At 41.2% G+C, this 17,059-nt stretch overlaps 1 protein-coding gene across 3 annotated transcripts in view; it reads left to right on the plus strand.

Annotated features, from left to right (window-relative positions):
- Positions 1–17,059, plus strand: part of TBCE (tubulin folding cofactor E) — an 89,373-nt gene that overhangs the window by 38,532 nt on the left and 33,782 nt on the right. For all 3 annotated transcript variants that reach the window (XM_061404871.1, XM_061404873.1, XM_061404872.1), the window contains exon 3: positions 12,698–12,782. In XM_061404871.1, coding sequence (XP_061260855.1) covers positions 12,698–12,782 — 85 coding nt within the window. The remainder of the gene's footprint in view (positions 1–12,697; positions 12,783–17,059) is intronic.

Below are 17,059 nucleotides of genomic sequence, written 5' to 3' on the forward strand. Positions count from 1 at the left end.
CAGTAGGTGCCCAATATGCTGCTGAAGATTAGTGGAGAATAACTCCAGAAAGAATGAAGGGATGGAGCCAAAGCAAAAAGAAAACCCAGCTGTGGATGTGACTGGTGATAGAAGCAAAGTCCAATGCTGTAGAGAGCAATATTACATAGGAACCTGGAATGTCAGGTCCATGAATCAAGGCAAATTGGAAGTGGTCAAACAAGAGTTGGCAAGAGTGAATGTCAACATTCTAGGAATCAGCGAACTGAAATGGACTGGAATGGGTGAATTTAACTCAGATGACCATTATATCTACTACTGAGGGCAGGAATCCCTCAGAAGAAATGGAGTGGCCATCATGGTCAACAAAAGAGTGTGAAATGCAGTACTTGGATGCAATCTCAAAAATGACAGAATGATCTCTGTTCGTTTCCAAGGGAAACCATTCAGTATCACAGTGATCCACGTCTATGCCCCAACCAGTAACCCTGAAGAAGCTGAAGTTGAACAGTTCTATGAAGACCTATAAGACCTTTTAGAACTAACACCCCAAAAAGATGTCCTTTTCATTATAGGGGATTGGAGTGCAAAAGTAGGAAGTCAAGAAACACCTGGAGTAACAGGCAAGTTTGGCCTTGGAATATGGAATGAAGCAGGGCAAAGACTAATAGAGTTTTGCCAAGAAAATGCACTGGTCATAACAAACACCCTCTTCCAACAACACAAGAGAAGACTCTATACATGGACATCACCAGGTGGTCAACACCGAAATCAGATTGATTATATTCTTTGCAGCCAAAGAGGGAGAAGCTCTATCCAGTCAGCAAAAACAAGACGGGAGCTGACTGTGGCTCAGACCATGAACTCCTTATTGCCAAATTCAGACTTAAATTGAAGAAAGCAGGGAAAACCACTAGACCATTCAGGTATGACCTAAATCAAATCCCTTATGATTATACAGTAGAACTGAGAAATAGATTTAAGGGCCTAGATCTGACAGATAGAGTGCCTGATGAACTATGGAATGAGGTTCGTGACATTGTACAGGAGACAGGGATCAAGACCATCCCCATGGAAAAGAAATGCAAAAAAGCAAAATGGCTGTCTGGGGAGGCCTTACAAATAGCTGTGAAAAGAAGAGAAGTGAAAAGCAAAGGAGAAAAGGAAGGATGTAAACATCTGAATGCAGAGTTCCAAAGAATAGCAAGAAGAGATAAGAAAGCCTTCTTCAGTGATCAATGCAAAAAAATAGAGAAAAACAACAGAATGGGAAAGACTAGGGATCTCTTCAAGAAAATCAGAGATACCAAAGGAACATTTCATGCAAAGATGAGCTCGATAAAGGACAGAAATGATATGGACCTAACAGAAGCAGAAGATATTAAGAAGAGATGGCAAGAATACACAGAAGAACTGTACAAAAAAGATCTTCACGACCCAGATAATCACGATGGTGTGATCACTGACCTAGAGCCAGACATCCTGGAATGTGAAGTCAAGTGGGCCTTAGAAAGCATCACTACGAACAAAGCTAGTGGAGGTGATGGAATTCCAGTTGAACTCTTTCAAATCCTGAAAGATGATGCTGTGAAAGTGCTGCACTCAATATGCCACCAAATTTGGAAAACTGGAAAACTCAGCAGTGGCCACAGGACTGGAAAAGGTCAGTTTTCATTCCAATCCCAAAGAAAAGCAGTGCCAAAGAATGCTCAAACTACCGCACAATTGCACTCATCTCACACGCTAGTAAAGTAATGCTCAAAATTCTCCAAGCCAGGCTTCAGCAATATGTGAACCATGAACTTCCTGATGTTCAAGCTGGTTTTAGACAAGGCAGAGGAACCAGAGATCAAATTGCCAACATCCGCTGGATCATGGACAAAGCAAGAGAGTTCCAGAAAAGCATCTATTTCTGCTTTATTGACTATGCCAAAGCCTTTGACTGTGTGGATCACAATAAACTGTGGAAAATTCTGAAAGAGATGGGAATACCAGACCACCTGATCTGCCTCTTGAGAAATTTGTATGCAGGTCAGGAAGCAACAGTTAGAACTGGACATGGAACAACAGACTGGTTCCAAATAGGAAAAGGAGTTCATTAAGGCTGTATATTGTCATCCTGCTTATTTAACTTCTATGCAGAGTACATCATGAGAAACGCTGGACTGGAAGAAGCACAAGCTGGAATCAAGATTGCCGGGAGAAATATCAATAGCCTCAGATATGCAGATGACACCACCCTTATGGCAGAAAGTGAAGAGGAGCTAAAAAGCCTCTTGATGAAAGTAAAAGTGGAGAGTGAAAAACTTGGCTAAAAGCTCAACATTCAGAAAACGAAGATCATGGCATCTGGTCCCATCACTTCATGGGAAATAGATGGGAAAACAGTGGAAACAGTGTCAGACTTTATTTTTCTGGGCTCCAAGATCACTGCAGATGGTGACTGCAGCCATGAAATTAAAAGACGCTTACTCCTTGGAAGGAAAGTTATGACCAACCTAGATAGCATATTGAAAAGCAGAGACATAACTTTGCCAACAAAGGTCTGTCTAGTCAAGGCTATGGTTTTTCCTGTGGTCATGTATGGATGTGGGAGTTGGACTGTGAAGAAGGCTGAGCGCCGAAGAATTGATGCTTTTGAACTGTGGTGTTGGAGAAGACTCTTGAGAGTCCCTTGGACTGCAAGGAGATCCAACCAGTCCATTCTGAAGGAGATGAGCCCTGGATTTCTTTGGAAGGAATGATGCTAAAGCTGAAACTCCAGTACTTTGGCCACCTCATGTGAAGAGTTGACTCATTGGAAAAGACTCTGATGTTGGGAGGGATTGGGGGCAGGAGGAGAAGGGGACGACAGAGGATGAGATGGCTGGATGGCATCACTGACTCGATGGATGTGAGTCTCAGTGAACTCCAGGATTTGGTGATGGACAGGGAGGCCTGGCGTGCTGCGATTCATGGGGTCGCAAAGAGTCGGACACGACTGAGCAACTAATCTGATCTGATCTGATCTGATATCCTTGGTTTTGGTATCAGAGTGATGGTGGCCTCATAGAATGACTTTGGGAGTGTTCCTTCCCCTGCAATTTTTTGAAAGAATTTCAGAAGGATACATGTTAACTCTTGTCTAAATGTTCACCAAAATTCACCTGTGAAGCCATCTGGTCCTGGACTTTTTGTTTGTTGGGAGTTTTTTAAATTCATGGTTTCAATTTCAGTACTTGTGATTGATCTGTTCCTGTCTTCTATATCTTCGTGGTTGAGTTTTTGGAGATTGTTTTTTTCTTTTTTTAAAAATTTGTTAATTTATTTGGCTGCTCTGGGTCTTCATTGCTGCCTCTGGGTTTTCTCTGCTTGGAGAGAGCGAGAGCTGTTCTTCACTGTGGTGCATGAGCTTCTCCTTGCAGTGGCTTCTCTCATTGTGGAACACAGGCATGTGGGTTTTAGTAGTTGGGCACATGGGCTCAGTACTTGTGGTTTGTTGGCTCAGTAGTTGTGGTGCATGGGCTTAGTTGTTCCACAGCATGTGAGATCTTCCCTGACCAGGGAGTGATCCCATGTCCCCTGCATTGGCAGATGGATTCTTAACCTCTAGACCACCAGAGACGGAGAAGGCAATGGCACCCCACTCCAGTACTCTTGCCTGGAAAATCCCATGGATGGAGGAGCCTGATGGGCTGCAGTCCATGGGGTTGCTGAGAGTCGGACACGACTAAAGCGACTTAGCAGCAGCAGCAGACCACCAGAGAAGCCCTAGGTATTTTTTGGTTTCTTTGACATCTTCAGTGATCCATTGGTTGTTAAGTCGCATGTTGTTTAGCCTTCACATTTTTGTGTTTTTTACAGATTTTGTAATTCTTCCTTGTAAATGAAGATTAGATTAGAATCTGCAGGCAATGTGGTCAGAAAAGATACTTGATATTATTTCAATTTTGTTAAATTTACCAAGGCTCACTTTGTTACCCAACATATGATTTATCCTAGTGAATAATCCATGTGCACTTGAAAAAAATGTGCATTCTGCTGCTTTAGGATGGAATGCTCTGTAAATACCAGTTGAGTTCATCTGTTCTAATGTGTCACTTAAGGCCTCTGTTTCCTTGTTGATTTTATGTATGAGTGATCTGTCAGTTGATGTAAGTGGCGTGCTAAAATCACCCACTACTATTGTGTTGCTGTCAGTTTCTCCTTTTATGTCTGTTAACGTTTGTTTTCTACATTGAGGTGCTTCTATGCTGTGTTCATCTATATTTACAATTGCTATGTCTTCTTGGGTTGACTTCTTGATCATTTTGTGTTTCTTTGACTCTTGTAGCAGTCTTTGTTTTATTATTTTTTTTTTTGTAGCAGTCTTTGTTTTAAAGACCTGTTTTTCTGATAATATTGCTACTCCAACTTTCTTTTGAATTTCATTTGCATGGAATACCTTCTTCCATCCCCTCCCTTTCAGACTCTTTGCGTCTCTAATCTGAAGTGGGTCTCTTGTAGACAGCATACATATGGGTCTTGTTTTTATATCCATTCATCCAGTCTATGTCTTCTGGTTGGAGTAGTTAATCTATTTACATTTAAGGTAATTACCAATATGTATGTTCTCCTTCCCATTTTGCTCATTGTTTTGGATGTGCTTTTGTAGGTCTTTTTTCTTTTTTTTTCTCTTATGATTTTATGACTGTTTTTAGTGTTGAGGTTGAATTCCTTTTTCTTTTTTTGCTGTGTGTGTTTATATACGTGTGCATGCATGCTCAGTCATGTCTGACTCTGTATGACCCTATGGACTGTAATCTGCAAGGCTTCTCTGTCCATGGGATTTTCCAGGCAAGAATCCTAGAGTAGGTTGCCATCTCCTCCTCCAGGGGATCTTCCTGAACTAGGGATCAAACCCAATTCTCCCACGTCTCCTGCACTGCAGACAGATTCTTTACCACTGAGCCATCAGAGAAGCCCATGTATATATGTACACATATATGTTTATATGTACATGTATACATACTTTATGTGTATATATAAATGTACTATATATTTATAGTGCATTTCTGGTTTGCAGTTACCAGGAGGTTTTGATACAGTAGTTAGAGGTCTTTTAATCTCCTGTTTGTGTCATCAAAATTTTACACTAGCTTTTTTCTTGATTAATGTTAGATATGAGTTTCTTAGTAGCCCGAATGGAGAGTTCCAAAGAATAGCCAGAAGAAATAAGAAAGCCTTCCTCAGTGATCATTGCAAAGAAATAGAGGAAAACAATAAAATAGGAAAGATTAGAGATCTCTTCAAGAAAATTAGAGATAACAAGGGAACATTTCATGCAGAGATGGGCACAATATAGGACAGAAATGGTATGGACCTAACAGAAGCAGAAGATATTAAGAAGAGGTGGCAAGAATACACAGAAGAACTACACAAAAAAGATCTTCATGACCCAGATAACCATGATGGTGTGATCACTGACCTAGAGTCAGACATCCTGGAATGCGAAGTCAAGTGGATCTTAGGAAGCATCACTACAAACAAAGCTAGTGGAGGTGATAGAATTCCAGTTGAGCTATTTCAAATCCTAAAAGATGATGCTGTGAAAGTGCTGCACTCAATATGCCACCAAATTTGGAAGACTCAGCAGTGGCCACAGGACTGGAAAAGGTCAGTTTTCGTTCCAATCCCAAAGAAAGGCAATGCCAAAGAATGCTCAAACTACTGCACAGTTGTACTCATTTAACAAGCTAGTAAAGTAATGCTCAAAATTCTCCAAGCGAGGCTTCAACAGTACATGATATTCAACTGGATTTAGAAAAAGCAGAGGAACCAGAGATCAAATTGCCAACATCCATTGGGTCATCAAAAAAGCAAGAGTGTTCCAAAAAAACATCTTCTGCTTTGTTGACTATGCCAACACCTTTGACTGTGTGGATCACAACAAACTGGAAAATTCCTCAAGAGATGGGAATACCAGACCACCTGACCTGCCTCTTGAGAAACCTGTATGCAGGTCAGGAAGCAACAGTTAGAACTGGACATGAAACAACAGACTGGTTCCAAATAAGAAAAGAAGTACATCAAGGCTGTATATTGTCACCCTGCTTGTTTAACTTATATGCAGAGTACATCATGAGAAATGCCAGGCTGGAATCAAGATTGCTGGGAGAAATATCAATAACCTCAGATATGCAGATGACACCACCATTCTAGCAGAAAGTGAAGAGGAACTAAAGAGCCTTCTGATGAAAGTGAAAGAGGAGAGTGAAAAAGCTTAAAACTCAACATTCAAAAAACAAAGATCATGGCATCCGGTCCCATCACTTCATGGCAAATAGATGGGGAAACAATGGAAACAGTGACAGATTTTGTTTTGGGGGGCTCCAAAATCACTGCACATGGTGACTGCAGCCATGAAATTAAAAGACGCTTACTCCTTGGAAGGAAAGTTATAACCAACCTAGACAGCATATTGAAAAGCATAGACATTACTTTGCCCACAAAGGTCCGTCTAGTCAAGGCTATGGTTTTTCTAGTAGTCATGTATGGATGTGAGAGTTGGACTGTGAAGAAGGCTGAGTGCCGAAGAATTGATGCTTTTGAACTGTGGTGTTGGAGAAGACTCTTGAGAGTCCCTTGGACTGCAAGGAGATCCAACATGTCCATGCTAAAGGAGATCAGTCCTGGGTGTTCATTGGAAGGACTGATGCTGAAGCTGAAACTCCAATACTTTGGCCACCTGATGCAAGGAACTGACTTCTTGGAATAGACCCTGATGCTGGGAAAGATTGAAGGCAGGAGGAGAAGGGGACGACAGAGGATGAGATGGTTGGATGGTATCACTGACTCGATGGACATGTGTTTTAGCAAGCTCCAGAAGTTGGTGATGGACAGGGAAGCCTGGCGTGCTGCAGTGCAATGGATTGCAAAGAGTCAGACACTACTGAGTGACTGAACTGACTGACTGATTATTGTTGTTATTACAATGAATTAGGAAAAAGTACTTTTTAAAATGTTCTTAGAACACTTAATTTTCATCTGTAGGAAAGTAATAATATGTTGGTTTTTGTTAGAGCGTAGTACTTTGCAGTCATCGGTGTGATGAATATAAAAATCTGTAATTACTGGCCCGCAATGACAGAAAATGTGCTCTTTGTTTGACTAAACTATTACCCTTATCAACCATGTGTTGTAGGACTAGTAACAGATAAATAGAATACCTGTTGTTCAGTTTATTGTAAGTGACTTCAGTTTGGAATCTCTGTCGTTTCACTGTAGAAAGAAGTCTAGCCAAAGTAACATGTCTAGCAAGGGAGTCTAATGCAGCGTACCTGAGATCTTGTTAGAAATATGAATTCTCAGTTTGGACATGAAGAGATTCTAATTCACTATTTCAGAGTTAAGTTCCAGGACTCATCACTTAAAACGTGCTCCCTAGATGATTCTGATGTCCCATTTTGAGATTAAGTTTTTATTCCTTTGGTTGCACCAGGAAGCCACCAGAAAGCAAAATAAAACCATCTGAGCCCTTACAAAACCAAGCTTTCTATCCTGGACTTCGGCTGAGGCTTGAATTAAGAAATAGCCACTTCTGAAACACCAGTGGATATGTTATAAAGATGCTATGAAGTGTGATGTGTTCTTCATTATCTTAATGCCCTTTATACAAACAAACACTCTGTGACAAATTATTGTTAGCTCAGGGAATGGGAAAAAACGGAGATGGTTTTCCTACTGAACAAGAGGATTGCATCTTTTTCTTTTTGCTGCAAGGAAACTCAAAAGCTACTTGACTACTACTATTTCAATTATTCTCTCCTATCCTCTTTTAATGCTTCTTATCCACCCTCCTTCAGCTTTTTTTTGTTGTGTTGTTGTTAGCGATTTTTGATCTTTCAGTATCCAGTTTTCTTTCTTCTGAATAAAAAAAAAATATTATTGAATTATAGTTGATTTGCAATGTTGTGTTAATTTTCTGCTCTACAGAAAAGTGATTCAGTTTTACATATACATATTCTTTCTTTTTTTCTATTACGGCTTAATCATCACAGGATATTGGACATGGTTCCCCATTCTATACAGTAAGACCTTGTTGTTTATCCATCTTACATATGATAGTTTGCAACTGCTAATCCCAAACTCCGAATCCTTCCCTACATGCCACCCCCACACCTGGCAACCGCAAGTCTGTTCTCTTCATCTGGGAGTTTTCATTCTTTAGATATGTTCATTTGTATAATATTGTAGCTTCCACATGTAAGTGATGTCATATGGTATTTGTCTTTCTCTGATTTACTTTGCTTAGTATGATAATCTCTAGATTCATCCGTGTTGCTGCAGATGGCATTATTTCATTCTTTGTAATGGCTGAGTAATATTTCATTGTGTACATATACCATCTCTTTATCCATCCATCTGTTGATGGACATTTAGGTTGCTTCTGTGTCTTGGCTATTGTAAATAGTGCTGCTGTGAACATAGGGGTCATGTATTTTTGAATTAAGAGTTTTTTTAATTCTTTAATTCTTGTCTGGATACGTGTCTAGGACTGGGATTGCTGGGTCATATATTAGCTCTATTTTTAATTTTTTGAGGAACACCCATATTGTTTTCCATAGTAGCTGCACCAATTTACACTCCCACCAGCAGTGTCGGAGGGTTCCTCTTTCCCCACACCTTCTCCAGTATTTGTTATTTGTAGACTTTTTAATGGTTGTCATTCTGACTGGTGTGAAATGGTACCTCATTGTAGTTTTGATTTGCATTTCTCTAATAATTAGCAACAATGTGCATCTTTTTATGTGCCTATAGCCCATCTGTTACGTCTTCTTTTCTCCAGGCTTATAAGTTTCTCTGGAGAAGCAGGATGAAGTTCAAGTTCTTTACCATGTTGCAGCCTCTCTTGACACAGTTGGGTGCAATCTCTTCTTTAGTCAGTTTCCGTTGGCTGTTGTTTTTCTTGGTTTCCAGTCATAGACTCTTGTCTTTTTCCGTGCTTAGTTGTTTTTCTTTGAGTGCCAGATATTGGTTGTAAAGAGTTGTAATTTGAGCTTTGCAGTGGTGGTGGCTTCTTCCAGAGAGGACTGAAGTGAACTCTGGCAGATGCAGAAGGTCCACAGCAATCCCAGATTATCTAAGCACATCTGGGAATGTGATTGTTTGAAGTTAACCTTCAGTTGCTACAGGGGTTAGTCTATTTAGGTTGGTTCCTTCTTGCTTTTAGGTTGAAAGCATTTCAAGCCCCAGAACAAAACCTAGAGAGTTTCTTGCAACCTCCACCTTCCTTGGAAGACTCTGATTTTCATTATTTATCTCTTACTCCCTCAAAAGTGAAAGTGAAAGTCACACAGTCATGTCCGACTCTTTGCGATCATGGGCTATAGCCTGCCTGGCTCCTCTGTCCATGGAATTCTCCAGGCAAGAATACTGGAGTGGGTTGTCATTTCCTTCTCTAGGGAATCTTTCCAACCCAGGGATCGAACCCAGGTCTCCTGTACTGCAGGCAGATTCTTTACAGCTGAGCCACTAGGGAGCCTTAGTCCCTCAAAAGCTCTATCTAAAGCTGAACAAAGCTTTGTTCAGCTTTTTAGCTTTTCAACCTTTTCTGCCAGAATCAGCAGATGCCCAGGGGAAAAAAGTTGCTCTAAGGCTTCGCTTAACTCTGGGTTTCCCTCTTCTCTCAGATTTTGGCCTTATAATTCTTCAGTGCCTTTTTAGCTCTCTGGTGGTTTAAAAGATACATATATATATGTGTGTGTGTGTGTGTGTATTTTAAATTGTGTTAAGTTTTACATAACTGAACTTAACATTTTAGTCACCTTTAATTGTATAGTCCAGTGAGTTTAAGTAGAATAATGTTGTACAGTCATCACCACCATTCATCTCCAGAACCTTCTTCATTTTACAGAAGTGAAACCCTGTAGCCATTAAGCAGTAATTTCCTGTTCTACCCTCCCCTCAGCTCCTGGCAAACACCATTCCACTTTCTGTTTCTATGAATTTGAGTATTCTAGGCATCTCATATAGGTGGCCCCAGACTTCATCTCTGCTGTGACTGAACCACACACACAGTTGGGTTTCCAGGGCAGAGGCCCGGGACACCCCACTGAACCTGGAGTGCCGAGTCCTGCCTCTCTCCCTCCCCCGCCCCACATTCAGCCGCCTGTGTTTGGGGAGAGGCGCTGGGGTGTGGGGTGAGGTCCTATCTGGGTGGCCGAGGATGCCTTCCCCATCATGGCCCAGGAAACGGAGCCAGAAGTTCTCAGACCCCTCACTCCCCATTGCCTGGGGGGTTGTGGAAGTGGAAACACCCCAAGTTAGAAATCCTGACAGATTCCATGGTTTGGGCAGGAGCTCTGGGTTGGAGGTTGCAGGGGTCCCAGGAAGAGACTGGGGACCCGTCCCATTGACCACCCTGATTCTACGCCATGTCCCCTCTTCTCTGTGTATGACCTCGAGACTTGGTCGACTGGCTCCCTTTCCACGGCTGTCGTCTGTTCTGGGTTGAACTGAGTTGAATGTGGGACCTCACTGCAAAAGAAACCTTGTTAAAATTCCTCCCACACGTTCTAGGGTTTTTTCTACTTGGATCTAACGTTGGTCTCAATTTTGCCCTAATGTGCTCAGCTGTAAACACACATGTTTTCAAGGTTTTCAGTATGACCCCTTTAACTTCAACGGGAGTCAGAATACCTTATGAATCAGAATACTCAGTGTTCCCCCTGCCCCCACAAGTCCATAGCAGGGGCATTGGGGTTTATTTTAATTGTAGGACATGATTTCTGTATTTGAGTTAATTTTTATCAGCCCCAGTTATGATGCCTCATCATCAGTATTGGGTATGAACCTATTATTTAGAAACTTGGGTTTTTTTCTGAAGACAGTTCTTTCCTATGCTCTAGTTTCATGATGTGGTTTTAGCAGAGTTAATCAGAAATGACTCAGTTTATACAATTTTATTCAGCTTCAAATTGGTTTGTGCTAGACAAGCCAATCCCAGTGTCCTGCCACCCCACCCCCGGACAGTTGCTCACGCACAGCAGCCACAGCTGGTGCTGAGACCTTGTGGACTCCTTTGTCAGTGCGCAGCTCCCTAGGGAGAGTGCCTCGGGCGTGGCAGCTTCAGGCATGCTTGCCCTTGGTGGCAGGCAGGTGCCAGGTGGACCTGGGTCTAAAGTGCCAGGTGATGGGGGGGCCAGGTGGTGAGTGCATGGACTTTGGGGTGAAGGACTGAACATTTCTCTCCTAAGAAAACCCGGGTGATTCTAGTGATGAAGAACCTGCCTGCCGGTGCAGGAGGCGTAAGAGATGTGAATTCAGTCCTTGGGTCCAGAAGATCCCCTGAAGGAGGAAATGGCAACCCACTCCAGTATTCTTGCTTGGAGCATCCCATGGACAGAGGAGCCTGTTGGGCTGCAGTCCATGGAGTTGCAAAGAATCAGACATGACTGAAATGACGTAGCATGAATGTATTGTTTGTTTTTGTGTGTCTGGCTTAGTTCACTTAGCACAAAGTCCTTAGGGTTCATCCATGTTGTAGAATGTGTCAGAATTTCATTCCTTTTTAAGACTGAATATTCCGTTGTGAGGACAGACCACGTTTTGTTTAGTAATTGATCTGTCATTGGACACTTTGTTTATCCGTTCGTCCGTTCACTTTTGGCTATTTTGAATAATGCTGCTGTGAACACAAGTCTACTAATACCTATTTGAGTTCCTGCTGTCAGTTCTTTGGGTGTTTGCCCAGAAGTAGAATTGCTAGATCAGGTGATAATCCCGTGTGTAGCTTGCCCAGGAACCACTGCACTGTTTTCCACAGTTAGCTACACCATTTTACATTCCCACTAGCAATGCATAAAATTAACAATTTCTCCATATCCCTGCCAACACTTATTTTCTCTTTTGTTTTGTTGACACAAGCCATTCTAATTGGTGTAAAGTGATTTTTAAAAATTGTGTATCTAGATTTTCTAGTTCTCCACAGGAGGGTAGATCCAGAAGTGAAACTCTGTGTCTCACAGACTTTGGCACCTAGCCCAGTTCCGTGAGTGTGTGTGTGTGTGCTAAGTCGCTTCAGTCATGTCCAGTTCTTTGCGGTGCCTTGGACTATAACCTACCAGGCTCCTCTGTCCATGGGATAGTGGGTGCTTAATAAATATAGGGAGAAGAGAGAAGGGAGGGTAAGAGAATGCTCTGAAAACTAATGTGGTTTGCAAATATAAGATACGAGTTATACGTGGCATAGTATGGTGGGTAAGTATTGGCTTCTGCAATTAGAATGACCTGAAGATGCGTGACTTTAGGTGTTATTTTACCTATATTGAAGAAAAATACTAATTATATATATATATAATTTTACTTTATGAACAGCATATTGCTAGGCTAGGACTTAAAAAAGTGTGTATTTGTTCAGGAACTGGTAAAAAGAAGATAGTGATAACATCTTGTTTGTAAAGATGAAATGTCTGTTGTAAGGATAACATGAAATAAAGCAAAGTTTTTGGTACATAAGTGCTCAGTAGCTATAGTTATTTTCTGCAGTTGTATTTTTTTGTTGATTTTTTTGAACCAAACTTACTGTTGCCTTTGCTGATTAAGTCCTGAGTCCAAGGTTACTTTTTTTTCCTAAAGACTTCTTTCTTCCCCAGTGGTGTCTCTGTGATATGGTTTCCGTTGCAAACTGTATTTGGTTGCAGAGAAATGGAGCCTGACCTTGTTCTAATTTCTCATTTGGGTTTTCTTGTTCTGCCAGGACTCTGGTTAGGAGTAGAATGGGACAATCCTGAGCGGGGAAAGCACGATGGAAGCCACGAAGGGACTGTGTATTTTAAATGCAGGTAATTTTCCATTTTGAACTGGCCTGGTTATCTTTGTCTATTTTTAAAATGTTCGTGTGTTATTTGGTTGCATCGGCTCTTGGCTGCAGCTCCTGGGATCTTCATTTGGGCACTCCTGCTGCCCTCCAGTTGCAGCACACAGGCTTATTTGCCCCCTGGCATGTGGGATCTGAGTTCCCCGGCCAGGGAGTGAACCCAAGTTCCCTGAATTGGAAGAGGTTCTTGCCTGAACCCCAGGGAAGTCCCTGACATGGTTATGTAGGAGAATATTTAATAGTTGAATAAAGGGGAATGGAGAAGAGGCATTTGACTCTTGGGGTGGTTATAATGTAGAATTTAGTGTATTCTAAAAAGCCCATACTATTTGTAGAATTTTTTCCTTGTTTTTATTATCTTTTTAATTTGTTATGCTTTTTATTTATTTATTTTTGGCTGTGCTGAGGGCGGGCTTTCTCTAACTGCGGCAGGTGGGAGCTATGCTCTAGTTGCAGCGTGCAGACTTCTCATTGCAGTGGTTTCTCTTGCAGTGGAGCAGGGGTTCTAGGGCGTGTGTGCCTCAGTGGGTGCAGCTCTTGGGAGCTTAGTTGCCCCGAAGCACGTGGCATCTTCTTGGACCAGGGATTGAATCCGTGTCCCCCGCATGGCAGGAGGATTCTTAACTGCTCGACCACCAGAGGAGTCCTTTTCCCTTGTTTTTAAAACTCTCAGTCTTAACCTTAAAAGTGGGATTGCTTTCTTTGTCTTTTTCTGTGTATTTTTGTTTTGTGACGGGTTTTTCTTTTTTTATTGAATGGATATAAATACTTCTTACTGGTTCATTAACAAGATAGCCAATAAGAACTAGGTAATTAAACAAACTATAGAACCTCCAAATAGTGGAATGCTAGGCCACTATTTTACTTTATTTTTTATTTATTTATTTATTTTATTTTATTTTATTTTTTTTTGCCATGAAGTGATGAGACCAGATGCCATGATCTTCGTTTTCTGAATGTTGAGCTTTAAGCCAACTTTTTCACTCTCCACTTTCACTTTCATCAAGAGGCTTTTTTTTTTTTTTCTGTCTCGTATACAGGGTTATCGTTACCATCTTTCTAAATTCCATATATATGCGTTAGTATACTGTATTGGTGTTTTTCCTTCTGGCTTACTTCACTCTGTATAATAGGCTCCAGTTTCATCCACCTCATTAGAACTGATTCAAATGTATTCTTTTTAATGGCTGAGTAATACTCCATTGTGTATATGTACCACAGCTTTCTTATCCATTCATCTGCTGATGGACATCTAGGTTGCTTCCATGTCCTGGCTATTATAAACAGTGCTGCGATGAACATTGGGGTACACGTGTCTCTTTCCCTTCTGGTTTCCTCAGTGTGTATGCCCAGCAGTGGGATTGCTGGATCATAAGGCAGTTCTATTTCCAGTTTTTTAAGGAATCTCCACACTGTTCTCCATAGTGGCTGTACTAGTTTGCATTCCCACCAACAGTGTAAGAGGGTTCCCTTTTCTCCACACCCTCTCCAGCATTTATTATTTGTAGACTTTTGGATCGCAGCCATTCTGACTGGTGTAGGCCACTATTTTAAAAAGCTCTTGTCATGAAAAGAATTATACATTATAGTGCTACTGATATTTTTACCTGTTTGATTTCAGAGAAACTATGTGAAGCTCTGAAAAGGATGGTGGGGAATTTCAAGCAGTCTTTCAAATTTTTATTGGTGTTTATTTTCCATAAGTTTCAATTTCTTGCAAGAATCTTTTAATATTAAGCTTCGTTGCTGTTCAGTTGCTAAGTCTTGTACAACTCTTTGCAGCACCATGGACTGCAGTATGCCAGGCTTCCCTGTCCTTCACTATCCCCTAGAATTTGCTCAAATTCATGTCCATCGAGTCAGTGATGCTATCTAACCATCTCATCCTCTGTCCCTCCCTTCTCCTTTTGTCTGCAATCTTTTCCAGTGAGTCAGCTCTTCACATCAGCTGACTGTTGGCCAAACTGTTTCAGCATCCATTGAATGTTTAGGATTGACTGGTTTGATCTTGCAGTCTAAGGGACTCTCATGAGGCATCTCCATCACCACAGTTTGAACACATCAATTCTTCTGCACTCTGCCTTCTTTATGGTCCAATTCTCACATCCGTACATGACTCCTGGAAAAAACCATAGCTTTGATTAGATGGATCTTTGTCAGCAAAGTGATGTCTCTGCTTTTTTATACTCTGGCTTTGTCATAGTTTTCCTTCCAAGGAGCAAGCATCTTTTAATTTCATGGCTGCAGTCACTGTCTGCAGTGATTTTGGAGCCCGAGAAAATAAAATCCATCACTGCTTCCACTTTTTCTCCTTCTATTTGCCATGAAGTGATGGGATTGGATGCTATGATCTTAGTTTTTTGAATGTTGAGTTTTAAGCCAGCTTCTTCACTCTCTTTCACCTTTGTCAAGAGGCTCTTTAGTTCCATTGGAGTGGTATCATCTGCATATCTGAGGTTGTTGATATTCCTCCCAGCAGTCTTGATTCCAGCTTGTGATTCATCCAGCCCAGCATTTCACATGATGTACTTTGAATATAAGTTAAATAAGCAGAGTAACAACATACAGCCTTGGTGTACTCCTTTCCCAATTTTGAACCAGTCCGTTGTTCCATGTCTGATTCTAACTGTTGCTTCGTGACCTGCACACAGGTTTCTCAGGAGGCAGGTAAAATGATCTGGTATTTTCATCTCTTTAAGATGTTTCCATAGTTTGTTGTGATCCATATAGTTAAAAGCTTTAGTGTAGTCAAGGAAGCAATAGACGTTTTGTTTTTCTGGGATTGTTTTTTTGGGATTCCCTTTCTTTCTGTCTAATCAGTGTTGGAATTTTAATCTCTAGTTCCTCTGCCTTTTCTAAACCCAGCTTGTACATCTGGAAGTTCTCTGTTCATGTACTGTTGAAGCCTGGCTTGATGGATATTGAGGATAACCTTACTAGCACGTGAAATGAATGCAAAAGTACGGTACTTTGAACATTATTTGGGGTTGTTCTTCTTTGGGATTAGAATGAAAATTGACCTTTCCAGTAGAGTGGCCACTGCTGAGTTTTCTAGATTTGCTGATGTATTGAGTATAGCACTTTAACAGCATCATCTTTTAGGATTTTAAATAGCTCAGTTGAAATTCCATCACCTCCACCAGCTTTGTTCATAGTAATGCTTCCTAAGGCCCACTTGACTTCAGACTCCCAAATTGTCTGGTCTAGATGAGTGACCACACCATCATGGTTATCCAGATCTTTAAGACCTTTTTTGTATAGTTCTTCTGTGTATTCTTACCGCCTCTTCTTTATCTGTTCTGGTTCTGTTAGATCCTTAGTGTTTCTGTCCTTTATTGAGCCCATCTTTGCATGAAATGTCCCCTAGATACCTCCAGTTTTCTTGAGGAGATCTCTAATCTTTCCCATCCTGTTTGCATTGTTCATTTAAGAAGGCCTTCTTATCTCTCCTTGTTGTTCTCTGAGACTCTGCATCCAGTTGGGTATATCTTTCCTTTTCTCCCTTGTCTTTTGTTTTTCTTCTTTCCTCAGCTATCTGTAAGGCCTCCTCAGACAACCATTTTGCCTTCTTAGCATTTCTTTTACTTTGGGGTGGTTTTGGTCACTGCATCCTGTACAATGTTATGAACCTCCATCCATAGTTCTTCAGGCACTCTGTCTACCAGATCTGGGATTGAATAAATTCAGTCCCTTGAATATATTTGTCACGTCCACTGTATAATCATAAGGGATTTGATTTGTCATACCTGAATGGCATAGTGGTTTCCCCTACTTTCTTCAGTTTTTCAGTGAGAAGCTGATGATCTGAGCCACAGTCAGCTCCAGGTCTTTGTTTGTTTTGCTGACTGTGTAGAGCTTCTCTGTCTTTGGCTACAAAGAATGTAATCAGTCTAATTTTGTATTGACCATCTCGTAATGTCCATGTGTAGAGTCATCTCTTGTGCTGTTGAAAGAAGCTGTTTTCTATGACCAGTGTATTCTCTTAGCAAAGCTCTTAGCCTTTGCCCTGCTTCATTTTGTACTCCAAGGCCAAACTTGCCTGTTACTCCAGGTGTCTTTTGACTTCCTGCTTTTCGTTCCAATCCCCTATGCTGAAAAGGACATCTTTTTGTGTGTGTTCGTTCTAGAAGTTCTTGTACGTCTTTAGCTGTAGCTGAGCTGTAGCTGAACTGTTTAAGTTCAGCTTCTTTGGCCTTGGTGGTTGGAGCATAGGCTTAGATTACTGTGATATTGAATGGTTTG

The sequence above is a fragment of the Bos javanicus genome, chromosome 28 (assembly GCF_032452875.1).
Source record: "Bos javanicus breed banteng chromosome 28, ARS-OSU_banteng_1.0, whole genome shotgun sequence".
Taxonomy (NCBI): Eukaryota; Metazoa; Chordata; class Mammalia; order Artiodactyla; family Bovidae; genus Bos; species Bos javanicus.